Raw genomic sequence first — 26,163 nt, forward strand, 5'->3', positions numbered from 1 at the left:
TTATGTACAATGCAATTTGGTAAAATGTTGTAGCGATCAGCAAAACAAAAAGTAGATCCGAACTCCTCGAAGCCAAACCAGATAGAATATAAGATCGAAGTTCTACTTCTTAACTGTTAGTGATACAAATGACTTATCTCTTGTCCTTATTTGTGACTCGAATTGACTCGAGCTTCATATTTGACTCGACTCGACTCGACTACACACTGTGACTTGACTCAACTCGACTCGACCTTATTGACCTAATGACTCGACTTGACTCGAGTCACAAAAAAGCAGTGACTAGTAACTCTGGTTGCCATGTGCCATCGTTGGTCTTCTTCCGCGGTTCGTCCTTTGGCGGCATACTCCAGTTTACATGAGTGCCCTAGACACACTCTACCCGGACTTTCTAGAAATAACAGGCTTATTATAAAAGAGGTCAAAGATGGTACAAACAGGGTCAGCCCCCCCCCCCCAAAAAAAACGGAACCCTAAGAAATATATTTCATATTTAACAAAATATTTAGCACCAAAATGAATAATGACTGGAAAGCCAATTTAATAAACTACTTTTAGATGAACAAAAATTCAATTGCCCAGTCCGTTCAAATTATATCACCATTCATTTTTAGGCATTCAAACGAAATGACCCTAAAATCCGCTACGTCCAAACATGCGATTTCAAGAGGTGTCGTTACAATAGTCTTCAAACATCACCAGCGATAAAACCTCAGTATGAAAGTTAAAAATATTCAACGAAGTCCTCGTGAAGGCCTGTCTTTAAAAAAAAAATGGATTTTACAAATCCTATTGTCAGCCAAAGCAGGGTTGTTGATAAAGATACTGTGTACTACAGTTATTGAAACAAGTATTCTGTGTCATTCTCTTTGTTGTTCCAAACAATCAGAACACGAAATAAATTGGTTTTGTTGGACGAAACTGATTTTAGGGTTACTTCGTTTATAAAATATTGTTAAAATATTAACGTGTAGAGCAAATTATTGAAATAATTTTCCTCACTTCAAAATTAGTTTAATAAATGGGCTTCAAAATTGTAATTATTTTTTGTGTTACATATTTGTTTATAAGAAATATATTTCTTTGTTTTGGGGTTCCGCTTTTTTGAGTCATCCTGTAAATGTAAGGAATGACAATCGCCTACCATAACAAAAAAAATCCTTATTTCTTCTGTCCGAGATCATTACTGCTATACGCGAAGCGGGTGACAAGCGGCATAGCAATATGAATGACTGTTTGCATAATGTTTATGTTTGTTACAGTAAGTTCATTTCTTGTCTTTGAATTTCGTTATACCGTAGTCCAATAGTACAAAGATAAAAGCACAGAATTGTAGACCTGCCAACAGGATGAATGTTGCCTTGAAGCTTCCAGTCACATCATAGAGCCAGCCTATAGTTAAAAAAAAGGGTAAGAAACGGAATAAAAGACATCTCTATACGGGTGAAAATTTTTACTGCGGCTACTAAAATATAGTCTGGGAAAATTCGATTAAGAACGAGAAAGCACTCAGAGAGCGCACACCTCCGCCAAGGCTAAACAATTCCCCGCCAAATTGTCAGTACACCCAGAAGAAATACTCGCATAAATGGTGAATAATCCTTAAAAGAAATCCTGGATCCAGACGCAGATCCGCATAACTTCCAAAATCTAATCGATTTGCACTTACATGCATATCCGTCCATAACTTTATGAGTTATCTTATTAACAGACAAACCAACCAACAAACCAACCAATCGACAAACAAAATCCGATGAAAACATAACCTCTTTGATGGAGATAATAACGAACTGGAATAAAATCCTTTTACTTTTTATGCAGTGAAAACAATTAGCTCTCATGCACTAAATATTACGAAATCGATAGCATTATTGTCGATATAAAAGGTTTAGTTATAGGAATCTTACCCGAAGCGAAGCCACTCATGACATCGCTGAGTCCTACAAACAGTCCCTGCCAGGAATACATACTCAGCAACTGATCATCTGAGGCCAACTCACGATACAAAATGAACTTGACTGTATTGGTGATGGCAATACCTGATCCTACCGTGCACGCCACGACCGCAAGGCTAGCAAAAGAGGTCAGAAAGGGATCAGCAAAAAACGAACAACTTGCACAAAGTGCGCCAATGCACATGAACCATCGTGCGTTGATTACATAGGTCTGAAGAACTACAGCTGCGACGACTTTCCCTACGAAGTTTCCTATGCCATAGAAAGTTGGCAGGAACGATGATTGTGTAGGGTTCAAGTCATGGTCTATCCCATGCGGCACGACATACACCTCCCAACCGATGAAACAAAATCCCGTAACACAACTTGCCAGAGTTATCAAAATGAAGTGAACATCTGTCAAGATGGCAAAGTCGAATGCTGCCAGTATTGCCTTACAGCAGTGTGTGCTCTCCACTTGACTGTTATCCGAGGTGACGTCGGTCTCGTTGTCTTTACAAGCAATCCTGCGGTAGTCGTTTCTGTCGTCTTTCACCCTGGACGCTTTGGCTACTGCGGCGCACGGAACAAGGTGGAAAGTCAGTCCACAGATGATCATCATTGTCCATCTCCAGCCGTACGTATCAAGAAGTACTTGTGTGATTGGACCGTACAGCATGTCCCCACACGATTTACCAAGATTAGCAACCAGAAGGGCTATAGGATAGTACTTTTTGAAATATGAGGCAATGATAGCCAGAAACGGGTAGGCGAAACAACCTGAGCCAACACCTGCGGAAAGAAAAGGAACAGAAAAGAGTGGATATATTCGAACATAATCAGAAAAAAATCAAACAACACCAATACAAATTGTGACCGGATCCACAAAAAAGGGTATTAAGTTGCGCTGAGCATTATTGTGTAATGGTCCGCTCATTGAGCGGGTGAACATTTCATCAAAATTTGATCTTCATTTTTTGTCTTGAATGACATCTTTGATACCTACAGTTTCAGGTTTCATTCACAGAAATGTTGATTTTGATGAACAAACTGGAAAAAAAAAAACATTTTGTGTGCATCATTCGATTGTTCTACAACAAAGCCAGCTATTTCAATGCCTGTTTTATCAGTTGTGTAATTTCAACTCAAAGGAAATAATTAATATGCAAATACGTCATATCTCCAGAACAGGAGGGGCTATGGAATTCTATTATATACCAAATGAAAGCTTAAATTGTGGGCTTTTCAACCATGTATATAACTCAATTTCACTTTTTGCGACATAATACCCCTTTTTGTGGAGCCGGTCACAATTGACAACATAATAATTACAATAATGATTTGGGAGGCTAGGCATCCATACTCACAGCTGAGAAGCTGAATTGCGAAGGACGCCGCCGCGCCAAAACGTGGTCGAGCCGCTGGCATGTAAAGTCGCCTATGGCAGCCAGCCATACGACCCATATATGACCACGGAGCACAGCCAGAGATCGAAAGTGTTTGATTTTTCCGGAGGGAGGAAAACCGGTAGTCTATCCGCTCCGTTCACAAGTACCCCCTCACCGGCAAAGGAAGTACAGTTGGGGGTGCGCGGCCACTGCGTGTACATAGAACAAATCCCCTGGTGTACGCGTGTCAAACACAAGGAACGGTGCGCGTCAACCAGCAAACTGTACCGCCCATGGGACGTCGTTGCTAGGTAAAAGGGCGCCCTCTTTTGGTAGCGCACGGAGCTTATAGTATCATCCGTTATCCACGGAGAAGTCTCCTGTATAACGTCTGATAATGTCAAAGCATGCAGATTTATGCGATCTCGCGCCTCAGCCAATCGGAGTCGACTTTACTAAATCGTGACGTCATTTCATTCCCAAATCAGGACTAAACTGTGATTGGTCAATTCGAATGCAGTGTTCTAATACAACAACAGTCGGGCGCGTGTCGCGTTACATCATACAGAGCGCGTGACCACAGCCTTTGTTTCTGTGTCTAGGGTGTTGTGTTATCCATGACTTGTCTATGACGTGACAAACGGTGCATGACCGAATACCCGATATAGAAAGCGCCAGCGAATCTGCTCATGGAACCATGGCTTTCGCCATGGTCTATCACACAGGCTAGAAAAGTCGGAGGGCCCGGAGAAAAACCCGCGTGGCGCAAGAGAGAACCAACTCACAACTCTACCCACGTACGTATGCCATGTATGGTCCGCGGCCAGGATTCGAACCAGGGCCACAGTGGTGAGAGGCGAGCGCTTTGCGCACAAGCCACCCATGCCACAACATCTTCTAAAATGTATGTGTGTACCTGCAAAACCAACGATAAAGACGCTCCACTGTAAGAAGGTACAGGACCATGATGCCAGCAGGTACCCGCCGGTTGCCATGACACCACCCAATAGCATGACGAGACGACAGCCAAATACGTGCATCAGAAATGATATGACAGGTCCTACGATTGTTCAAGAGTAATCGATTAGTTGACATTTTCTAAAATCATGGATCGAAACATGATCGATAAACCTGCTCAATGCATTGATATGAGATATCCTACGAAAATAAACCCCCAAAGAGTGCTTAGCTCAGCTTAGTAAAAACTTAGACGTTCTGTACATATGCAAAGACAGGCCCAATGTAACAAAGCAATGGTAATTACTAGTGCAGGGCCCATCGAAAAATGCGCCTGTTCGGTGGGGGCAATTTCAAACTGCTCATATCATGCAAACAACGCACACGATTCAATTGTGTTGTTTTCACAGGTTGAACTCACACTCACAGGTTGAACGCACTTTGTACATGTTGCCAGGCCATCCCCGGCACTGATATTCACCCATACTGGACAATGGTATCGCCGTCCAGTGATGGTTGCTCAGTCGCCTGCAAAATACATGTGCCCATGCAGATACTCACGTACGTGAGTTCCGGCAACATGGTACGCAGTGCGAGCTATATTCACCAATACTCTGGACAAAGATCGCCCTACAATGCGTGTGCCCCATAGAGCTATATTAAATTACTAGCTCTATGGTGTGCCCATCCTTTTCCCATTGTTGCGTCATTGTTGCGCATTGAGGTTTAAGCAACGTCGCATACAGCAAAATGACTTTACCTAGCAATAACTGCACAGCCAGAGACATTGAAGCAACCCATCCTACCAACCATAAATCTGTGTCATATTCCGTTGCTATTGTTTCTGCTAATACACTCAGCGCTTTGATATTTCCGTAGACGAAAACCTGAGCCATGAATGCAGCAAAGAGCACCACCCAGCCCCAGCCACCTTCCTGGTAGTTCTTCATGATTGATTAGATCTGTCCTCACAACAATTGCACCTGTAAAGATTTATACAGCCATCACTCAAAAACTATTATCTCGTTGGCATGACGTATATACCTTCCCATATCATACCGTCGCCAACACCACGAAGTAACACCCAAGCCCACTCCAGTGTTACTTCGTGAAAACCGCTACATGACAAATTTTGGGTTCACGAAGTAACACCCGAGATAGTGTGCGCGCGCACACCGGACACTGGCGCAAACGATTTTCGGGGGGCACGGGGGGGGGGGAGGGAGGGCACGCTTAGTGGGGTACATGCCCTTTGTATCAATGTGGTGATTTGTGGTAAGGCGGCAGAACGCTATGCCCCAATCTATAACAAATTAGCTATAATAGAAATAAAAAAGCTCAATTGACACTCATTCAAATGGGCCATATTTTGTCGACCGTGAACTCGAAAAGTTGACTCTCCATGGCAAACTCTTGGTGGCGCACTGCATTGTAAATCGCCCGAATTCCCAATAATGAACCCTTCGGAATATGAACCTTATTTTTGTTTCGGACTATTGAACCTTCGGACTGATTAACCTTATTCTAAATTCGAACTACCGAACCTTCGGATAAATGAACCTTCGGACTAATGAACCTTCGGATTAATAAACCTTCGGATTAATAAACCTTCGGACTATTGTATCAAATGTTCGGATTAACGAACCTTATTTCATTTTCGGACTAACGAACCTCCTCTTATGGAAATTGTATGCATTCGAACTATCGAACCTTCGGATAAACAACCTTCTTTCTATCGGACCTTCGGACTATTGGGCGGCCCCCGATGCGCCCCCCCCCCTTCAAGGCTTAACCCTAGTTACGCCTCTATAACTTCCATAGCGAATATCAGACGAAAAATCAGTCTACATTACAGATCAAGGGAACACAACTTTGAGTTGTATTGTAATTGATATTGATCATAGTGAATTTGAAATAGTGCATGGTCTTTATTGTACTTGATTTACAAAGTGTTTACGCATAAAGAGTTAAATGCTTGGAGGTAGGAATAAGTGATGTTCGTATCCCTTTCTATGTCCGAGAACAATGGGTCCCCAGGTAGTATTCCCATAGACCTTATTCTCGATGAAGCCATTTTCGAGTTAATTTCGACCGTGTTCTTTCAATCTATTTTATAAATTGTAAGCTGTTGAATGGGAGGGTGCCATAATGGGAGTGCAGCTGGCCTCATTTGTTTTAATGGACTGAAGCATTAGGTTGTGTTTAAAGGGAAAATACAACATGTGCAAACATCGAAAAATCAAACTACCATATTTTAAAGAAAAATCTTACTTATATGTTGGTAAATGACAGTCTTAAGCATCCTGTGAAATAATGGCACCTAGTGTGAAGTCATTTTCAAGAAAATGGTATTTTTGTATACATTTCCAACAGTGGTCAGCCGAACTCCGTGGGGCAAACCTAACTATTTTTCAACTACTGCTCCAAATTTACCATTTGTTTCAGTCGAAATTGTGTTTGCTATTGGTTACATGTTCATGAACGGGTGCAGGCCAGCTAGACTGGTTCCTTTACCTTACAATTTCTGGCATCTATAAATTATTGATCCATTTCATCTTTAGTGGAGTCAGGGAACCAGACTACTTCAACATTTTTGTTTTTCTTGATTTTTCCAGCATTTTCAGACACAACACTTCAAACATGTCAGTGTAACAATATTTTGATCTATTATACTAACCCTTCAACTAGTTCATTTCTGAAAATTACAGCGAAAGCCAATGATGTACATTCCCTTTAACCACAAATTATAAGTTATTCATCAGAGCAGACAAATCTTTGTAAATGCAAAACAACGTTATACAGTTAACACCTTTTATCACATAGTAGATAAAAGTCCTTATACTCAGCAAACACTTACCGTCAGCGTCCTGCAAGCGCAGTAGCTAAACAGTTTTCACGTACATGTACGTCTGGTAAACAAACGATTTGACCCTTGACACCCTTGACACTATAATTATATGTACATAATTGTATAGCACCGGGTTTGTGTCATGACCCATCACCCGGCTTCGTGTTTTTATAGTATGCAAATGAGCACGCTGGTATATGTAGATAAGGCAATGAGGTGTGGTGGCCAATTAAAACATGTGTATTGGTATTAATGAGCGAGCTGAAATGCAAATAGGACAGGGGAAAGTGCATGGGCCATTTAGAAAGTTTGTTGCGCGTAAGGACGCTATTTTCCGCAGGGAATATCTGGTTTTGTTTATTCTGTCACAGTCATCCGAAGGAGGCAGAGGGCTTGTCGATTTTCATCCATATTTCAGCAAATAATTTAAAGTTAATCGTATGAAATTGATTTTAAAATGTTCACAAAGTATACACTTACTCACGTACATTTACGTACATTAACGTCGGAAGTTTATGTACCTCTTTATTATTCGTTTCCTTAGAACAAACGATAATTTCGCGTTTTATTCACGATCTGTTAAGTGTTCATGTGACATTTCATTTCATTTCGCCATGGTCTATTACATAGAATACGGCTACGGCGACACGCGCGAAGACCAGAAACCGGAGCCTTTTTTTTATTTGGCCTTAGCGATGGTTCTTTAACGTGTATTGCACCACACATGGGTCCTACCGCTTTACGTCTCTTCCGAAGGACGAAGCAATAATGGTAAAGTGCCTTGCTCAAGAGCACGATCACCATGTTCCGGTCAGGATTCGAACCCATGTACCACGTACGGCACACGAGCATACTGGAATTGTGTATCCTTGTGGAGTCAATTCTTTGTTCTTGTGTACTAGAAATCTAGAGTTTGAAAGTGTAGTTTCAAAATGCTCCTATTTTGACCAGAACTAATTTCCTTGGCCGAAATTTGGACTTAATATCCCTTACATAAAATACTTCAATTTGGGACAACTAAATCAACGTTCGCACGTTGGAAATTCCTAGTTTTTGAGTAAAATCCATAAATCTATTTTATGATAACCCTGTGGAGACGTATTCACCTATAGAAATTGCTCTGTGGAGACGCAGTCAACATTTTGTTCCCTATTATGCACATAGCCACAGATCATGCGTAACAGATCACCATGACCATTGGACCACAACCCCACCGAGTGTATAACTCGACACCCTTCCCAGACTCCATATCCATGCACGAAGCTATCACACTGTGAATAGAAAGTCTCTCCAAACGTTCTATCAAATGTCACTTCATTACCGACAGCACGACCAACCGATACCACATCGACATCATATTTCCTAATTACCATTCCATGTAAAACTGAAGACAGTACTTACCGTCAAGGGCTGCAAAATGACAGCAAAATATGTACATGTACATGTATGTTTTACTGCCGTACGTTTATTCAGAGCAGAAGTGCAAATGACCTTAATCGAGCCTGCATGCCTGCATGCATCTCATGCATAACAAGCAAATAACCGATGGCTTATGGAGTTCCAGTGAATGAACCGAACACCGCAATAATAATGGCACTTCAAAACTTTGAACCCAGACTGATCTGAGTGACTCAGGGGCCGTATACGGGTTTTCTTTGGACCATGACCCCGATCATTACGGTAACGAAAGTATGCGAAACATGTAACCGGTAAACCCTCCTCATAGTACAAGTGATGGCACTTATAATTGTTAAAGGGGAAAAAGCATACTTGAAAATGAATCAATTTCAAATAAGAAATTTTTTTTTAAGGCCTATTTTCTTCGAATCGTATTAAATGTATTCTTCCTTGGTTCACGTCAATTTTCAAACGGGTTGTGTCACATTTTATGGTCAATAATCGGATGCAATTTCAATCCAATGCATTATGTTGTTCACGAGTTATCGTCTCAACAAAGAGTGTCAAAAGAGAATAAAATTCGGAGTGAAGTTTCGTAATTAAATTAAATTAAACGCTTTAATAGGCCTATTTTCTTTAAATCATATTAAATGTATTCTTTCACGGTTCACGTCAATTTTCAAACGGGTTGTGACAAATGTTATGGTAAATAATCATGCGCAATTTCAATCCAATGTGATATGTTGTTCTTGAGTTATCGTCTCCACAAAGTGTGTCAAAAGAGACTAAAATTCGGAATGAAGTTTTCGTGATTTAACCGCTTAGGCCTATTTTCTGTAAAATCATATTAAATATATTCTTCCACATTTCACGCCAATTTTCGAACGGGTTGTGTCAAATGTTATGGTTAATAATCTTTTGCAGTTTCAATCCAATGCGATATGTTGTTCTTGAGTTATCGTCTCCACAAAAAGTGTTGTATTTTTGTTTAATGGGCAGATTGTTGCCGCGTGCTGACCAGTGGTTGTGTAGGGCGCCCTCCTAAGGAAAAAATCATAGAGGGTAGCAAAATCTGGCACATGCACTGTTGGCCGTTGGTTATCACGGTTCCAGTCGATTTCCACTTTTTCTGTCATTACATCACGACTTATTATCGAACAAAGTTTCGTTTCAGAACAAATTGTTTTTCTAGAGTTACTGTCTCCAAAAGAGTGCTTCATTTCTTTCAATTAAAATAATTCAGTGCAATGTGTTTTTCTTGAGTTATGATTGTCTCCGACTTCGTTTGGGCAGATCGTGATCCGCATTGACAGTAGTCTTTATGGTGGTGACTAGTATTTGTGTAGCGCGCCCTCTTTTGGAAGAAATGGATGTTGGTAAAATGTACGGCAGTGCCCTTACGGTAGCAGACCAGTAAATAAACGTCCATAGACTCCAGTGGTATAAAATACCCCCACTTCAAAAATTCGGGAAAAATACTCACCACTCTCCAAGGTGTTCGAGACACACATCAAATTAAAGTTTGTTTCATCATCTTTCATTTTCTTTTCAATTTTCGGGGGTTAACTGATGACTTTAGGAGTAAATTCCATCCGAAGATGATCACCCCTGAAAAAAGTCCTGAAGCCCATCGCCAGGTTGAAAAACGATGCTTACACTCCATTGCAAAATAGAGCGCTTTAAGGGCCCAATTTCATCCACATTGAACGGAACTACAAGCTCACAGTGCTGTGCACGGCTTCCACCCATATGTTTTACAAACCCTCCAATTCATGGCCCACAGCATGCTCAAATACTGAAGATTTTGAGGGCATGCAAATCGTGATTTGGCTGGCGCAGGCAATTTCGGACCGATTTACTGGTCTGCAACCTTACACACTGTAGTTTTTGTTTTTGCTATATTGATTTTTTTCTTCAACAGTTTCTGTCGAATTTCAAATGTATTGTGTGGTATATCACGGCCAATTATTGGACACAATTTCAATTCAGTGCAATGTGCTCTTCTTGAGTTATAGTCTCCACAAACAGTGCTTTATTTGTGCTCAAATATAAGTGACTTGAATTTGGATTGAATTCTTCGCGATTAGTACACTGTATTTCTTTAAATCATATTAATTTTATTCTTCAAGAGTTATCGTCAATTTTCTAACGTGTTGTGTCCTATATCCCAAATAATTATTGGACGAAATTTCAATTCAGTGCACCTTTTTTTTCTTGAGTTATCGTCTCCACAAAGAGTGCTTTATTTTTGTTCAACTAAAAGTGACTTGAATTTGGATTGAATTTTTCGCGACACTGTATTTCTTTAAATCATATTAAATTTATTCTTCAAAAGTTAACGTCGTTTTTCTAACGTGCTGTGTCCTATATCCTGAACAATAATTGGACGAAATTGCAATTCAGTGCATTGTGGGGTTTTTTATTGATCGTCTCCACAAACAGTACTTTATTTTTTTTGCTTAAATAAAAGTGACTTGAATTTGGATTGAATTTCTCGCCATCGGTACTCTGTATTTCTTTACATCGTATTAAATTTATTCTTCAAGAAGATTCATCGTCGATTTTCTAACGTGTTGTGTCCTATATCCCGAACAATTATTTGACGAAATTTCAATTCAGTGTAATGTGTTTTTTCTTGAGTTATCATCTCCACAATGGGTGTTTTATTTTTGTTCACTTAAAGCCCACTTCGTTTGGGCAGATCGTAATCCGCATCTTTAGGGTGGTGACCGGTATTTGTGTACCGCGCCCTCTTTGGGAAGAAATCGATGTTGGTAAAATATACGGCAGTGCCCTTGCACCCTGTAGTTTTTGTTTTTGTCGGATTTCAAATTGATTGTGTCGTATATCACAGCCAATTATTGGACACAATTTCAATTCAGTGCAATGTGTTTTTCTTGAGTTATCGTCACCACAAAGAGTGCCTTATTTTTGTTCAATTAAAAGTGACTTGAATTTGGATTGAATTTTTGGCAATTAGTACACTGTATTTCCTTAAATCATATTTATTTTATTCTTCAAGGGTTCTCGTTGATTTTCTAAATTTGTGTGTCGTGTGTCACCTGCAACATCATAGTTAGCCGAAATTTCAAGGAAAAAAAGTAGGGAAAAACAAAACGCGTCGCCGTACCACTTTTTGGGCCAGCTCTTTACCAGAAACCGGAGACATTTTTGGCAAAAAGATTAAGATAAAACAAAAAGCTGTAGCATCTAGCATTTCTGTTTTTGTTTGTCTTTATTTGAAATACGTACAACACGGAATAATTAAAGGAATCAAGCATAAATGTGCCCCCTCGAGATGAAAACAAAACTGGCCCGAAAAGTTTTGGATAATTTGTTTTCAGAAACCATTTCCCAAAATGGTATGGAGAGAGCTGTTATGAACGAGGAATTTGAAAACACAGACCCAAATTTAAACCCTAACAATGCGCCCTGAAAATACCCCCCCCCCCCCCCCCCCCACTATTTAATTTTACGGAGGTCAAGTGTCCGGTGAAAAAAAAAACATTTCAACCTTTTAGCACATAGGCCTATGTGCACAAAAAAAATACTGAACAAGTGCCCCTTCTTGGTGACCCCCCCCCCCCCCCAGTTTGAAAACTGTTCTGCCGCCGCTGCACCATAGCGTCCTCAAGCACTAAATATCATGTTTACCAATTGGCTATTACTGGAAAATATCTGATGTTTTTGATTTATCCCGGTATCCCAACAGAACCAGTGTCAACTTCATCTTGCCGCAGGGTCAGCAGCACCTCTGCACCAGCCATGACAACTCCTAGCACACTGCCGCTGCTGCCACCACTCACTCCCATGGGTGTCTGCAAGGGTGCGGTTTGCATAACAGCCATGGCGTTGACAGCCACCGTGGGCTCGGTCTTCATGATTGGGCCCATTCTACCCCTCATGGCCATTCGGCCACGGCTGTTCCGCTGGGTGGCGGACTGGATGATGAACCTGTGGCTGCTGCTGCCGGTGGTAAGTTTACTGGTTTATGAGCATGCTGGTACTCATAATATTCGTGGACCTCTTAAGCACAGAATTCAATTTACTAATCACTGGAAATGTGTCTGAATCAGTTAGGTCTTAATCAACTACTAATAAGTATTAAAGGTACAGTCCATCATTTGTAATTTGTGCATTTTGTTCGTTTGAAGCAACAAAAGTGCTCAAAATCTAAAGAAGAGTGCTGAACAACTAACCTGATGAAGTTTCAGCTCAGCTTCAGCTGTATATTCTGAGGAAAACAGCATTCTAGGATCTCGATTTCAAATCAAAAGTTGCTGAAGCATGTTTTGAATTGGACCTGAATTCAGTGTCCAAGACACGTTCTCACTGAGCTGATTGCAGCTACTCGATGTCGCGCACTGATCCGACGAATTGTAGCAAGCGCGTGTACGTTGTGCCAATGCTTGCGCGTGCTTCGCTGAATTTAAAAAAAAAAAATACTAATGGAAATATCCATTGGAAAGGCCTTCTTTCATTGATTTCTTCAAAATGACAGAAGGGGGAAAAGGAAAAAAAACCACCTTTTTCAGATAATAAGAGAATAAATGCCGGAGTATTTTGATACACCACAATCTTCCAGCATACATACATTTGGTGAAAATGCAGATGTACATCCCATTGGCAAACTTTGACTGTAAGGATACAGTCTGAGTCCAAAATACATTAATAATCAGCCCAGAAAAGAAAGTAAGAGATCATGTCGGACAGATTTTCATTTCATGTACGTGTATAATGAAGTCATTCAAATACTTTCTTAAACTAGTGAGGGTTTGCGGTAACACCACGTGGAAGAATCTCTTTTGAGAAGATGCGTAGTTCTGAAAAGAACCAGTTGGTTGTGAAACTCAATGTTCCAATCAGTATGCTCTGATTGTCTTCTCCAGTGAAGACGATGAGAGTAAAAGAGATTCTTCTGGATGGTGTTACTGCAAACCCTCACTAGTTACACTACCGCCACATATTACAAATCTTACTCAAATAATTTCTTCTTCTTTTTTCTTCATGTCTCCTAACTGGATCCTGTTCTACCAGGCACTTATGGGTAAGTTGGTTGAGATTTTGTATTATCCCAAATAGGGATTACAGTGAACAAGCAATCAGAGAATTTTGTTGTCATTGAATAGATATTTTTTTCTTTTCCTACAAATCTATTATAATTAAGCCCTGATTTGAAGTTCAAATCACAATTATTCATGTTGGCCACACAAAAAAAGTTCTGCTTCCGATCACATGGCATTTGAAAATAAAGTAGGTAGGTAGGTAGGAACATTTTTTTGAATTTTTTTTGCCAATTTTTTTGTGTACTATCATATGGAGGCATCTGCATGAAGTCAAGGGTAAAAGGTAGAAATTGATGGTTTTGGGTGTTTTTCCTCATTTTCCCCATAAAAAAAAAATAGGGTAGGGGCTGTCAGAATGGGGTAGGTAGGGAACTGGAAGCAGAACTATTATTTTTTGGGCCTTGTGCACATGTTTCATTGGCTCCATCAGTGTTCACTATTAGTGGCTATGGAATCACCTCACACATAAATGTCAACCTGAATCGCATTGACCTCAAAGTTATATGTATACACGAGTAAAGTTAATAGACACAGGACACTATTTGTAAACATTCAAAAAGGAAAAAAAATGCCAAAATATTAGGAAATATCCTACTTGATTGTAAGTAAATAATGTCCAGTAAAATCAATGAGCACGTACGCATGTAGTACCCATGTGCTCTCATTTTCAAGTAAAAAGGAATTACAATGCACTTCATTTTCCTCTTGAAACCCTCGTATCAAACAGTCCCCAATTGACCAAATTTAGTTTAGTTTGCAATCTGTTTCATATCCGTGAATGAGAATTACTTTACCCGAGTGACAGACTCGGGACCACACCACAAGAGGGTGCAAATCAAAATGAATTTGTAGGAATTAGTTATACTGTCCTACTTTAACTCCGAGTTTAATGCAAGTTAAATGACTCACCAAGTTGAAGTATATAAACAGCCAAAACTGGGCCGAGTCCATGCACAACGCAACGCGAACGGGGCAACTGCCCGCGCCGTGAATGCGGGGCGAGTTGGTTTTAACTCATGTGGTGAATATGCACACAAAGTTCGGTCAATAAACACTCACAAAAATCCACGAGAGAAGCTTGGATTGCTCACTGGAATAGCTCTGCCGATGTTTACTAAATCATGTAAAGAATAGTGTTGATTCTAGCTTGTAACTTCCAAGCGAAAGTATAGGAAATGCACTGTAAATATTACGTGTGTGACAGAGAACTAGTATAGACGAACGATAACGAAACAACACTCCATGAATGAACGCATGAAGGTTGACCTCTGAACTACATGTAACATATATACAAGATGCGTTAAAGGCGCAGTACAGTGAAACTTAAAGTGAACGCTACAAATTAATGAGCATTTTGGAAGGGAGGGCTTTCAACAGAAACCATGCTCGCAAGAAAAACGAAATTGCATTTATTTCTACAGATTTTGCTTTTCTACTGATTTGAAATTTTGAGGGGTTAGTGTTTTATTCATTGCATAGCCTGCTTCATGTTTATTGAATTGTTCCTTAAAAATTAAAAAGCACTTTTGCTAATGGTGTCCTTTACCTGCAAGCTCAACCCATTGATTGACTCTTCTCAAAAGCATACCTGCATGGCTTCCTATGCATTCTATATATGTAAAGGCATGATTTTCCTGAACAACTGTCATAAAGCTGTAGTTGACTACAGTTTGTCGGACATGAGTTACATTAGAAGACTAAGAAAGAACCACTGCGCCAACCTGACTCTCACATACATAAAGACTATCAATGTAAGGGCTTATGCCAACAAAAAAAGTCTCTGGTTTCTGGTATGAAGCTTGCCCAAAAAGTGGTGCGGCGACGCGGCTTTTTTTTTTTTTACCTGATATTTTTGCTTCAAATGTCGGCTGATGACTGCAAATGGTGCCCGACTAAACTTAGTGCAAATATATGGGAGTCCAGAGAGGCCACATAAAGCTTATTCTCGACCATAACCCAATCTAAAAACATGTTAAAATTGTGCAGCAGCAGGATTCCAGTCAAACCAGTGAGTTTGGCGGTTTTTGAGACATCGTCTTTATGACTTTTTTTTTTGGCCTTACATAACATGTATATAATTACGGTATGTCAAGTCATTCTCATATTCAGAATGCTGGATTTGTTTTTTCCTTTTGATAAAAGAGTTATTCATGGGGGTTACAATCATGACCTCAGGCGACACACTGCAGTCAGACGAGGGCAGCATAATCCTGATGAATCACCGCACGCGGCTAGACTGGTTCTTCTTCTGGGCGGTGCTCCATCGCCAGAGCACGCTGCGGACAGAGAAGATCTTGTGAACAAAGACTGTCTGTTAAGTTTAATTATATTAATCAAATCAATCAACAAATCTCGATCGAGACTTTGTGTAGGTTTCTTTCCTTTAAACCAGACATTTAAAATTATAAATAACAATTAGTATGGATAGCCAATCCGAAATATTCAATCTTGGAGATCTCCGGGCAAGCAGAATATATACATATAATCAGTTTTACTTTATTAAAATTTATAATTATTGCAGTGGTTAATATTTATTTAAACTTGAAAGTAATACTGAATTTGTCATTATAGAAATTGCCATTGTAGTTGCCATTCGAACCTGCTGTGTGGCAGCCGCAGTGCTACTTAAAACATTTTCATATCATTTCATATTATTTTAAGTAGTATCAGCGGCGGATCTACGGGGTGGGGGAGCCCCCTCGACCGCAAAAATGGGAAAGCTCTTCAGGTAACGAAGCACATGTCTAATACTAACTCCCCCCACAGCTAATCCCCTTGAGCCAAAGTTTGGTATCTTCCCGTAAAATTAATATTGTAAACATGTTTTATCCACAGATGGTCTGCTGAAAAAAATAATAGACTAGCACATCTGGTTGTACCTTCCGTTGCCATCAGAGCTGTAATTAGTCACTACGAGCAAATGATGACTCGACTCGCAAAAATAAAAGCAAAACCTTGCGAGAAATATTTGCAATGAATTACGGGTGCAAAATTCATGTTCACGTCAATTAACGAATACAGCACGGTACAGCAGTAAAGCTTAATTGTCACGTACAAACAGATATCGTGTCACAGACTCCCACTTAGTGGTTCTGGAAATGCACAAAATACTATCCCGGAACTGCGGACTTTAAACGCATTTTCCAAATCGTGGTATCATCATTGGCTTCGGTCGATTCCTTATTAAGCTTTTGGGTTTAAACGCCGGCTAAAATGTATGCCCTCTTTTAAAAATATAATGCACACATGCCCACGTTTAAATAATCAGAAATAGTTATGAACAATGCAATTTGGTAAAATGTTGTAGCGATCAGCAAAACAAAAAGTAGATCCGAACTCCTCGAAGCCAAACCAGATAGAATATAAAATCGAAGTTCTACTTCTTAACTGTTAGTGATACAAATGACTTATCTCTTGTCCTTATTTGTTACATAGTGCAATATTCGTGACTCGAATTGACTCGAGCTTAATATTTGACTCGACTAGACTCGACTACACACTGTGACTTGACTCAACTCGACTCGACCTTATTGACCTAATGACTCGACTTGACTCGAGTCACAAAAAGCAGTGACTAGTAACTCTGGTTGCCATGTGCCATCGTTGGTCTTCTTCCGCGGTTCGTCCTTTGGCGGTATACTCCAGTTTACATGAGTGCCCTAGACACACTCTGTCCGGACTTTCCTAGAAATAACAGGCTTATTATAAAACAGGTCAAAGATGGTACAAACAGGGTGAGCCCAAAAAAAAGCGGAACCCTAAGAAATATATTTCATATTTAACAAAATATTTAGCACCAAAATGAATTATGACTGGAAAGCCAATTGAATAAACTACTTTTAGATGAACAAAAATTCAATTGCCCAGTCCGTTCAAATTATATCACCGGCATTCAAACGAAATGACCCTAAAATCCGCTACGTCCGCTGCGATTTCAAGAGGTGTCGTTACAATCGTCTTCAAACATCACCAGCGATAAAACCTCAGTATGAAAGTTAAAAATATTCAACGAAGTCCTCGTGAAGGCCTGTCTTTAAAAAAAAAATGGATTTTACAAATCCTTTTGTCAGCCAAAGCAGGGTTGTTGATAAAGATATTGTGTACTACAGTTATTGAAACAAGTATTCTGTGTCATTCTCTTTGTTGTTCCAAACAATCAGATCACGAAATAAATTGGTTTTGTTGGACGAAACTGATTTTAGGGTTACTTCGTTTATAAAATATTGTTAAAATTTTAACGTGTAGAGCAAATTATTGAAATAATTTCCTCACTTCAAATTAAATTAGTTTAATACGGCTTCAAAGTTGTAATTAAATTTGGTGTTACATATTTTTCTTATAAGAAATATATTTCTTTGTTTTTGGGTTCCACTTTTTGAGTCACCCTGTAAATGCAAGGAATGACAATCGCCTACCATAACAAAAAATCCGTATTTCTTCTGTCCGAGATCATTACTGCTATACGCGAAGCGGGTGACAAGCAGCACAGCAGTATGAATGACTGCATAATGTTTATGTTTGTTACAGTAAGTTCATTTCTTGTCTTTGAATTTCGTTATACCGTAGTCCAATAGTACAAAGATAAAAGCACAGAACTGTAGACCTGCCAACAGGATGAATGTTGCCTTGAAGCTTCCAGTCACATCATAGAGCCAGCCTATAGTAAAAAAAAAAAAAAAAAAAAGAAAAACCAACAGGGTAAGAAACGGAATAAAAGACATCTCAATACGGGTGCAAATTTCAAGTACGGCTACTAAAATATAGTCTGGAAAAATTCGATTAGAACTAGGAAGCACTCAGAAAGCGCACACTTCCGCCTCTAAAATAACATAACCTCTTTGATGGAGATAATAACGAACATAACCTAAACATAACCTCTTTGATGGAGATAATAACGAACTGGGATAGAATTCTTTAACTTTTTATGCATTAAAAACAATTAGCTCACATACACTAAATATTAAAACATAACAGCGTTGCTGTTGAAACCCCTCAGCTGAAGTTTGTCGAAAAGGGCAAACTGACATCCAAACTCAAATATCATGTTTACCTGAAATTATCATGAAAAAACATTCATTCACCACAGTGACCTTGACCTTTGACCTTTGACCCCCAAACCATTCCCAACTTGCCTATTTCCAAGGGCAACCCCCTACCTAAGTTAGACACCAAAATGTGATTTCTAACTCAAGTTATCATCCGGAAACCATTTACCTTAAACTCACCACGGTGACCTTGACCTTGGTCCAATCCCAACTTGCCTACTTCCAAGGGCAACCCCCTACCTAAGTTAGACACCAAAATCTTATTTCCAACTCAAGTTATCATTCGGAAACCATTTACCTTTAACTCACCAAGGTGACCTTGATCTTTGACCAATCCCAACTTGCCTACTTCCAAGGGCAACCCCCTACCTAAGTTAGACACCAAAATCTTATTTCCAACTCAAGTTATCATTCGGAAACCATTTACCTTTAACTCACAAAGGTGACCTTGATCTTGACCTTTTGACCCCAACACCAATTTTAAATTGCCTACTCCCAAGGGCAACCCCCTACCTTAGTTAGACACCAAATTGTGATTTCTAACTCAAGTTATCATTCGGAAACCATTTACCAAAAACTCACCACGGTGACCTTGGCCTTTGACCTTTTGACCCCAAAAGCAATCCCACCTTGTCTACTCCCACGGGCAACCCACTACCAAAGTAAGACACCAAAATCTCATTTCTTACTGAAGTTATCATCCAGAAACCATTTACCTTTAACCCACCACGGTGACCTTGACCTTTGACCTTTTGATTCCAACACTAATCCCAACTTGCCTACTCCCAACGGCAACCTCTTACCAAAGTTAGACATCAAAATGTCATTTCTAACTCAAGTTATCATCCGGAAAGCATTTACCTTTAACTCACCACGGTGACCTTGACCTTTGACCTTTTGACCCCAAAACCAATCTTAATTTGCCTACTCCCAAGGGTAACCCCCTACCGAAGTTACAATCCCAAACAACATTTCTAATTCAAGTTATCATCCGGAAACTAAGCTGCCCGGACGGACGGACGCCCTGACAGACACCACGGACATACGGGCGGACGCCGTAGGCGATGACAATACCCCTCGAGCCTCTCGGCTGAGGGGTAAAAATCGATAGCATTATTGTCGATACAAAGTTTAGGTATAGGAATCTTACCCGAGGCGAAACCACTCATGACATCGCTGAGTCCTACAAACAGTCCCTGCCAGGAATACATACTCAGCAACTGATCATCTGAGGCCAACTCACGATACAAAATGAACTTGACTGTATTGGTGATGGCAATACCTGATCCTACCGTGCACGCCACGACCGCAAGGCTAGCAAAAGAGGTCAGAAAGGGGTCAGCAAACAGAGAACAACTTGCACAAAGTACACCAATGCACATGAACCATCGTGCGTTGATTACATAGGTCTGAAGAACTACAGCTGCGACGACTTTCCCTACGAAGTTTCCTATGCCATAGAAAGTTGGCAGGAACGATGATTGTGTAGGGTTCAAGTCATGGTCTATCCCATGCGGCACGACATACACCTCCCAACCGATGAAACAAAATCCCGTAACACAACTTGCCAGAGTTATCAAAATGAAGTGAACATCTGTCAAGATGGCAAAGTCGAATGCTGCCAGTATTGCCTTACAGCAGTGTGTGCTCTCCACTTGACTGTTATCCGAGGTGACGTCGGTCTCGTTGTCTTTACAAGCAATCCTGCGGTAGTCGTTTCTGTCGTCTTTCACCCTGGACGCTTTGGCTACTGCGGCGCACGGAACAAGGTGGAAAGTCAGTCCACAGATGATCATCATTGTCCATCTCCAGCCGTACGTATCAAGAAGTACTTGTGTGATTGGACCGTACAGCATGTCCCCACACGATTTACCAAGATTAGCAACCAGGAGGGTTATAGGGTAGTACTTTTTGAAATATGAGGCAATGATAGCCAGAAACGGGTAGGCGAAACAACCTGAGCCAACACCTGCGGCAAGAAAGGAACAGAAAAGTGGTCATATTCGAACGTAATAAGAAAAAGAATCAAACAACACCAATAAAAATTGACAACATAATAATTACATTAATGATTTGGGAGGCTAGCTTATCATCCTTACTCACAGCTGAGAAGCTGAATTGCGAAGGACGCCGCCGCGCCACAACGTTCGAGCCGCTGGCATAAAAATATACGATCCATATTATATGACCAAAGAGCACATCCTGAGATCGAAAGAGTTTGATTTTTCCGGAGGGAGAAAAACCGGTAGTCTAAGTATCATCCGTAATTCGGGCGATTCACAATGCAGTGTAACACCAAGAGTTTGCCACGGAGAGTTCATTTTCAAAGTGCATTGTGGGAAATGGTCGACAAATTTGCAGTGCGGGACATTTGAAGTCGTTAGTTTTTCCGGTCAGTGGTTTCGTAAGCGTATGATTCGAGGCTCTGTTTGCCCATTTCTTTTCATGTTTTCAATATGGTGTTTTTGGTTAGGCGGAAGAACGCTATGCCCCAATCTATGACATATTAGCTCAAGTTGTCTACCGACACTTATTAAGATAGGCCATGTTTTGTCGACTGTAAACTTGAAAAAATGGACTCTCCGTGGCGAACTCTTGGTGGCGCACTGCATTGTGAATCGCCCGAATTATCCAAGGAGAAGTCTCCTGTGCAACGTCTGATAATGTCAAAGCATGCAGATTTATACGAACTCGGGCTTCAGCCAATCAAAGTCGACTTTACTAAATCGTGACGTTATTTCATTCCCAAATCAGGATTGGTCAATTCGAATGCAGTGTTTTGTAATGCAACAACAGCCGGGCGCGTGTCGCGTAACATCATACAGAGCGCGTGACCACTCTATGACGCCGTGAAAGACCGAATACCCGATACAGAAAGCGCCAGTGAATCTGCCCATGGAACCATGGCTTTCACCATGGTCTATCACATAGACTAGAGAACCGGAGGGCCCGGAGAAAACCACGCGTGGTGCAGGAGAGAAGCAACTCATAACTCTACTCACGTATGTACAGTGGTGACAGGGATGCGCTATGCGCACAAGCCACCCATGCAACAACATCTTCTAAAATGTGTTTGTGTACCTGCAAAACCAACGATAAAGACGCTCCACTGTAAGAAGGTACCAGACCATGATGCCAGCAGGTACCCGACGGTTGCCATGACACCACCCAATAGCATGACGAGACGACAGCCAAATTTGTGCGTCAGAAATGATATGACAGGACCTACGATTGTTCAAGAGTAATCAATTATAATCAGTTGACACTTTCTAAAATCATGGATCGAAACATGATCAATGAACCTGCTCAATGCATTGATATGAGATATCCTACGAAAATAAAGCCCCAAAGAGTCGTTTCTAAGTCACTTGCAGCCGGGGGTGGCTTCTTATGGTGTCAGAAACACATAATGAACGATTGATTGTGACATCAAAGTATGCTGAACGTAGTAAAAACTTAGACGTTCTGTACACAGAGTTGCACTGACTCGAGTCAATGACTCGACTCGAGTCCGACTCGAGTCACAATGTTGGTGACTCGACTCGACTCGAGTCCCTAAGGGTAAAAGACTCGACTCGACTCGAGTCACTACGAGCAGATGACTCAACTCGACTCGAGTCCCTCATCAGAAGACTCGACTCGAGCGAAGGCTAATAAGACTCGAGTCCCAAAAAATAAAAGCACAGGTTTGCGAAAAGTATTTGCAATCACTTACGGTGCAAAGTTATGCTCACTTCGCTTTGCGAACAGCAGTCATGTATAAATATACAACGTGACACAGTCTCTCACCTCATGGTTCTAGAACGCACAAAATGCTGTCCATGACCCAGATTTTTAAACACATTTTCTAATTCATTCTGTTTCATCATTGGCTTTGGGCGATTTCTTATAAAGCTCTTGGATTCGAACGCTGGCTAAACTTATGGCCTCCTTGTATCAGTTTTGGCATATAGTGTTCAAATATTCGTGACTCGAATTGACTCGAGCTAAATATTTGACTCGACTCGACTCGACTCGACCTTTTGACCTAATGACGCGACTCGACTCGAGTCACTTCTTGAAAATGACTCGACTCGACTCGAGTCACTTCTTGAAAATGACTCGACTCGACTCGAGTCACTTCTTTAAAATGACTTGACTTGCGTCGAGTCACAAAAATCAGTGACTCAGTACAAATGCAAAGATTATCCCAATGTAACAAAGCATTGGTAATTATATAAACTCAATATTCTACGCTTTCGTCTAGTATGAGGATCAGACGTTCACGTTTGCAGGGTCACAAATTGTATGCGACCCCGCGCGCCAGCCATTCGGTGCCGCCGTTAGAAGAAGTTATGACGTCAGGTTACCGAAGATACACTATAAGGCGCCCGCTGAATGGTCAAAATCTGGAGTTCAAGACGCAGTTTTGTTTTGCATAACCTGCACGTATATCATAGAAACAAGCCGATGAAATTCCTATTCCATAGTCTAGCTTCCAGCCGTGAATGAGTTCCAGTAAACTCAATACAGAGGGCGGCTTCATGCCCAGGCGCATTGAGGTTTAAGCAATGTCGCATACGGCATAATGACTTACCTATCAATAACTGCACAGCCATAGACATTGAAGCAACCCATCCTACCAACCATAAATGTGTGTCATATTCCGTCGCTATCGTTTCTGCTAATACACTCAGCGCTTTGAGATTTCCGTAGACGAAAACCTGAGCCATGAATGCAGCAAAGAGCACCACCCAGCCCCAGCCACCTTCCTGGTAGTTCTTCATGATTGATTGGATCTGTCCTCACAACATTGCACCTGTAAAGATTTATACAGCCATCACTCAAAAACTATTATCTCGTTGGCATGACGTATATACCTTACCACATCATGCATATTAAAATCAATTTCATACAATTAACTTTAATAAATGCAGCAATTTTTTTTTGCGCAGAAGTATTTTCTATTTAGTTCATATAGCCCCAACCCAGCCTAAAAAACATGACCAGCAAACACTTGAAATCTGAAGCATTTGATTAATTATATTCGTACAGATACAAGTGAATGCTTCAACATTGGTATTAAAAACAAATCATAGTTTTTATTCATACGACCCAATAGTCCAACTTTGTCCACGAATTCTGTATTGAACCTTGGATCCCTGCAATTTGAACGTTATTTCATATATTTTTTTGCAGGCATCCTCGTCGTAAGACCGTGTGCTTTGCAGAAACCATAATAGTATAAGACTATACATGACTTATATGTTCACAAAGTATACACTTTAATCACGTACATTTACGTCGAAAGTTTATGTTTCTGCAGTTGCCAGCTGTGGTATGCCGTGGCACACGGCTAGTGGGTAGTTCCACAGCTGCTGCTTTTGCGCAGTCCCGTTACCACACAAAGGCTGTGCAGTCATGCGGGCCACTTGCTCTATGTGTGGAGGAATGTCCCCATTACACCCCGTCCTTAAGGGGTTCTTAAGTGATCCTGTGAAATTTCATGCCATTTCGCCATGGTCTTTACATAGACTACGGCTACGGCGACGCGCGCGAAGACCAGAAACCGGAGACTTTTTGTTTTTTGATTTGGCCTTAGCGATGGTTCTTTAACGTGTATTACACCACACACGGGTCCTACGGCTTTACGTCCCATCCGAAGGACGAAGCAATAATGGTAAAGTGCCTTGCTCAGAAGCACAATCACCACGTTCCCGTCAGGATTCGAACCCATGTACCACGGCACACGAGTGGAACACGCATACTGGAATTTTGTGGAGTCGATTCTTTGTTCTCGTGTACTAAAATTTTGGAGTTTGAAAGTGTAGATTCAAAATGCTCCTATTTTGACCAGAACTAATTTCCTTGGCCGAAATTCGGACTTAATATCCCTTACATAAAATACTTCGATTTGGGACAATTAAATCAACACACGTTGGAAATTCCTAGTTTTTGAGTAAAATCCATATATATATTTCGTGATAGCCTTGTGGAGACGTATTTACCTATAGAAATTGCTCTGTGGCGACGCAGTCAACATTTTGTTCCCTATTATGCACATAGCCACAGATCATGCGTAACAGATCACCATGACCATTGGACCACAACCCCACCGAGTGTATAACTCGACACCCTTCCCAGACTCGAAATCCATGCACGAAGCTATCACACTGTGAATAGAAAGTCTCTCCAAACGTTCTATCAAATGTCACTTCATTATAGCTCGACCAACCGATACCACATCGACATCATATTTCCTAATTACCATTCCATGTAAAACTGAAGACAGTACTTACCGTCAAGGGCTGCAAAATGACAGCAAAATATGTACATGTACATGCATGTTTTACTGCCGTACGTTTGTTCAGAGCAGAAGTGCAAATGACCTTAATCGAGCCCGCATGCCTGCATGCATCTCATACATAACAAGCAAATAACCGATGGCCTATGGAGTTCCAGTGCACCGAACACCGCAATAATAATGGCACTTAAAAACCTTGAACCCAGACTGATCTGAGTGACTCGGGGGCCGTATACGGGTTTTCTTTGGACCATGACCCCGATCATTACGGTTACGAAAGTATGCGAAACATGTAATGGTAAACCCTCCTCGCAGTGGGATGGCCCTTATAATTGATTAAAGGGGAAAAAGCATACTTGAAAATGAATAAATTTCAAATGAGAAGCACAGTGGTGGCGCCATCAGACTCTAAAATTGGAGGCCGGGCGGCAATTGGGGGACAAGGAATTATTTTTTATTTTTATTTTTTATTTTATTTTTTTGGTTGGGGGGAAGTCAATGGTCCAGAAATAAGCCTTTAGGGCAACTTAGAAGAATAGTCTTTTTATGAATGAGAAATGTATCAAACCGCAGAATGGTGTATAACACATGCATATTGTCCAAAGACGTTCGCTGCACACTCTATGCTACGGCTGTATGCAAATGTGCCATTTTTTTTGTCTATTAAAGTACCAATGTTCTTTTGCCTAAAACGTGTCCACAGATGATTCACTCTCTATATTCTCTATCTTCAACTTATTATTAAAATAAATATATTTTTTGATAAAGTGGTGCGGAAAAACTGGGGGGGGGGGGGGGGCAAGGAAACAACTGCATGGAGGAGGGAGGGGGGGCAAATGCCCCACATTTCCCCTTCCCCTATCGGCGGCAGTGAACAAGCAAAATCAAGGCTCTGTATGCCACATTATTGTGTGTCGTTGGTGCAAAGTTTCTTCCCCTATACAAAAAAAATTGCAAGGAATTAGCAGCAAATAGGTATAATGAGCAGCAAAATGAGCAAATGAGCAACAGAGCAGGAAAAGAGCAAGGAAGAGCAAATGAGCAAGAAATGAGCAAAAATGAGCAAATGAGCACGTAAAGAGCAAAAATGAGCAAAATGAATACAAAGAGCGCACAGGCGCACAGGGAACATGCGCAGGGAATGTGCGAATTAGTTCAAACATCGCACAACAGGTGTTGGCACAATATTATATTGAACGAATTCATCCGTTTCTTGTCATTCGGGGATCAACCTTTATAACGTC

The 26,163-nt window shown here is 40.8% G+C and overlaps 3 protein-coding genes across 3 annotated transcripts; 1 reads left to right on the forward strand and 2 right to left on the reverse strand.

Annotated features, from left to right (window-relative positions):
* Positions 1-572: 572 nt before the first annotated feature.
* LOC119743527 (monocarboxylate transporter 13-like) lies at positions 573-5,257 on the reverse strand. The gene is made up of 4 exons (XM_038219950.1): positions 5,040-5,257; positions 4,239-4,382; positions 1,908-2,726; positions 573-1,392 (listed from the first exon to the last, which is right to left on the reverse strand). The coding sequence occupies exons 1-4, from the start codon at positions 5,227-5,229 to the stop codon at positions 1,268-1,270; spliced, it is 1,278 nt and encodes a 425-aa protein (XP_038075878.1). The 5' UTR covers positions 5,230-5,257; the 3' UTR covers positions 573-1,267.
* Positions 5,258-12,237: 6,980 nt separating this feature from the next.
* Positions 12,238-15,891, forward strand: LOC119743292 (lysocardiolipin acyltransferase 1-like). Its single transcript, XM_038219695.1, has 3 exons — positions 12,238-12,500; positions 13,563-13,572; positions 15,734-15,891. The coding sequence occupies exons 1-3, from the start codon at positions 12,291-12,293 to the stop codon at positions 15,889-15,891; spliced, it is 378 nt and encodes a 125-aa protein (XP_038075623.1). The 5' UTR covers positions 12,238-12,290.
* LOC119743528 (monocarboxylate transporter 13-like) lies at positions 15,879-24,991 on the reverse strand. Its single transcript, XM_038219951.1, has 5 exons — positions 24,915-24,991; positions 23,213-23,434; positions 21,718-21,861; positions 19,787-20,605; positions 15,879-18,248 (listed from the first exon to the last, which is right to left on the reverse strand). The coding sequence occupies exons 2-5, from the start codon at positions 23,400-23,402 to the stop codon at positions 18,124-18,126; spliced, it is 1,278 nt and encodes a 425-aa protein (XP_038075879.1). The 5' UTR covers positions 23,403-23,434; positions 24,915-24,991; the 3' UTR covers positions 15,879-18,123.
* Between the last annotated feature and the right edge of the window lie 1,172 nt (positions 24,992-26,163).

The sequence above is a fragment of the Patiria miniata genome, unplaced genomic scaffold (genome assembly GCF_015706575.1).
Source record: "Patiria miniata isolate m_02_andy unplaced genomic scaffold, ASM1570657v1 HiC_scaffold_6, whole genome shotgun sequence".
NCBI lineage: Eukaryota > Metazoa > Echinodermata > Asteroidea > Valvatida > Asterinidae > Patiria > Patiria miniata.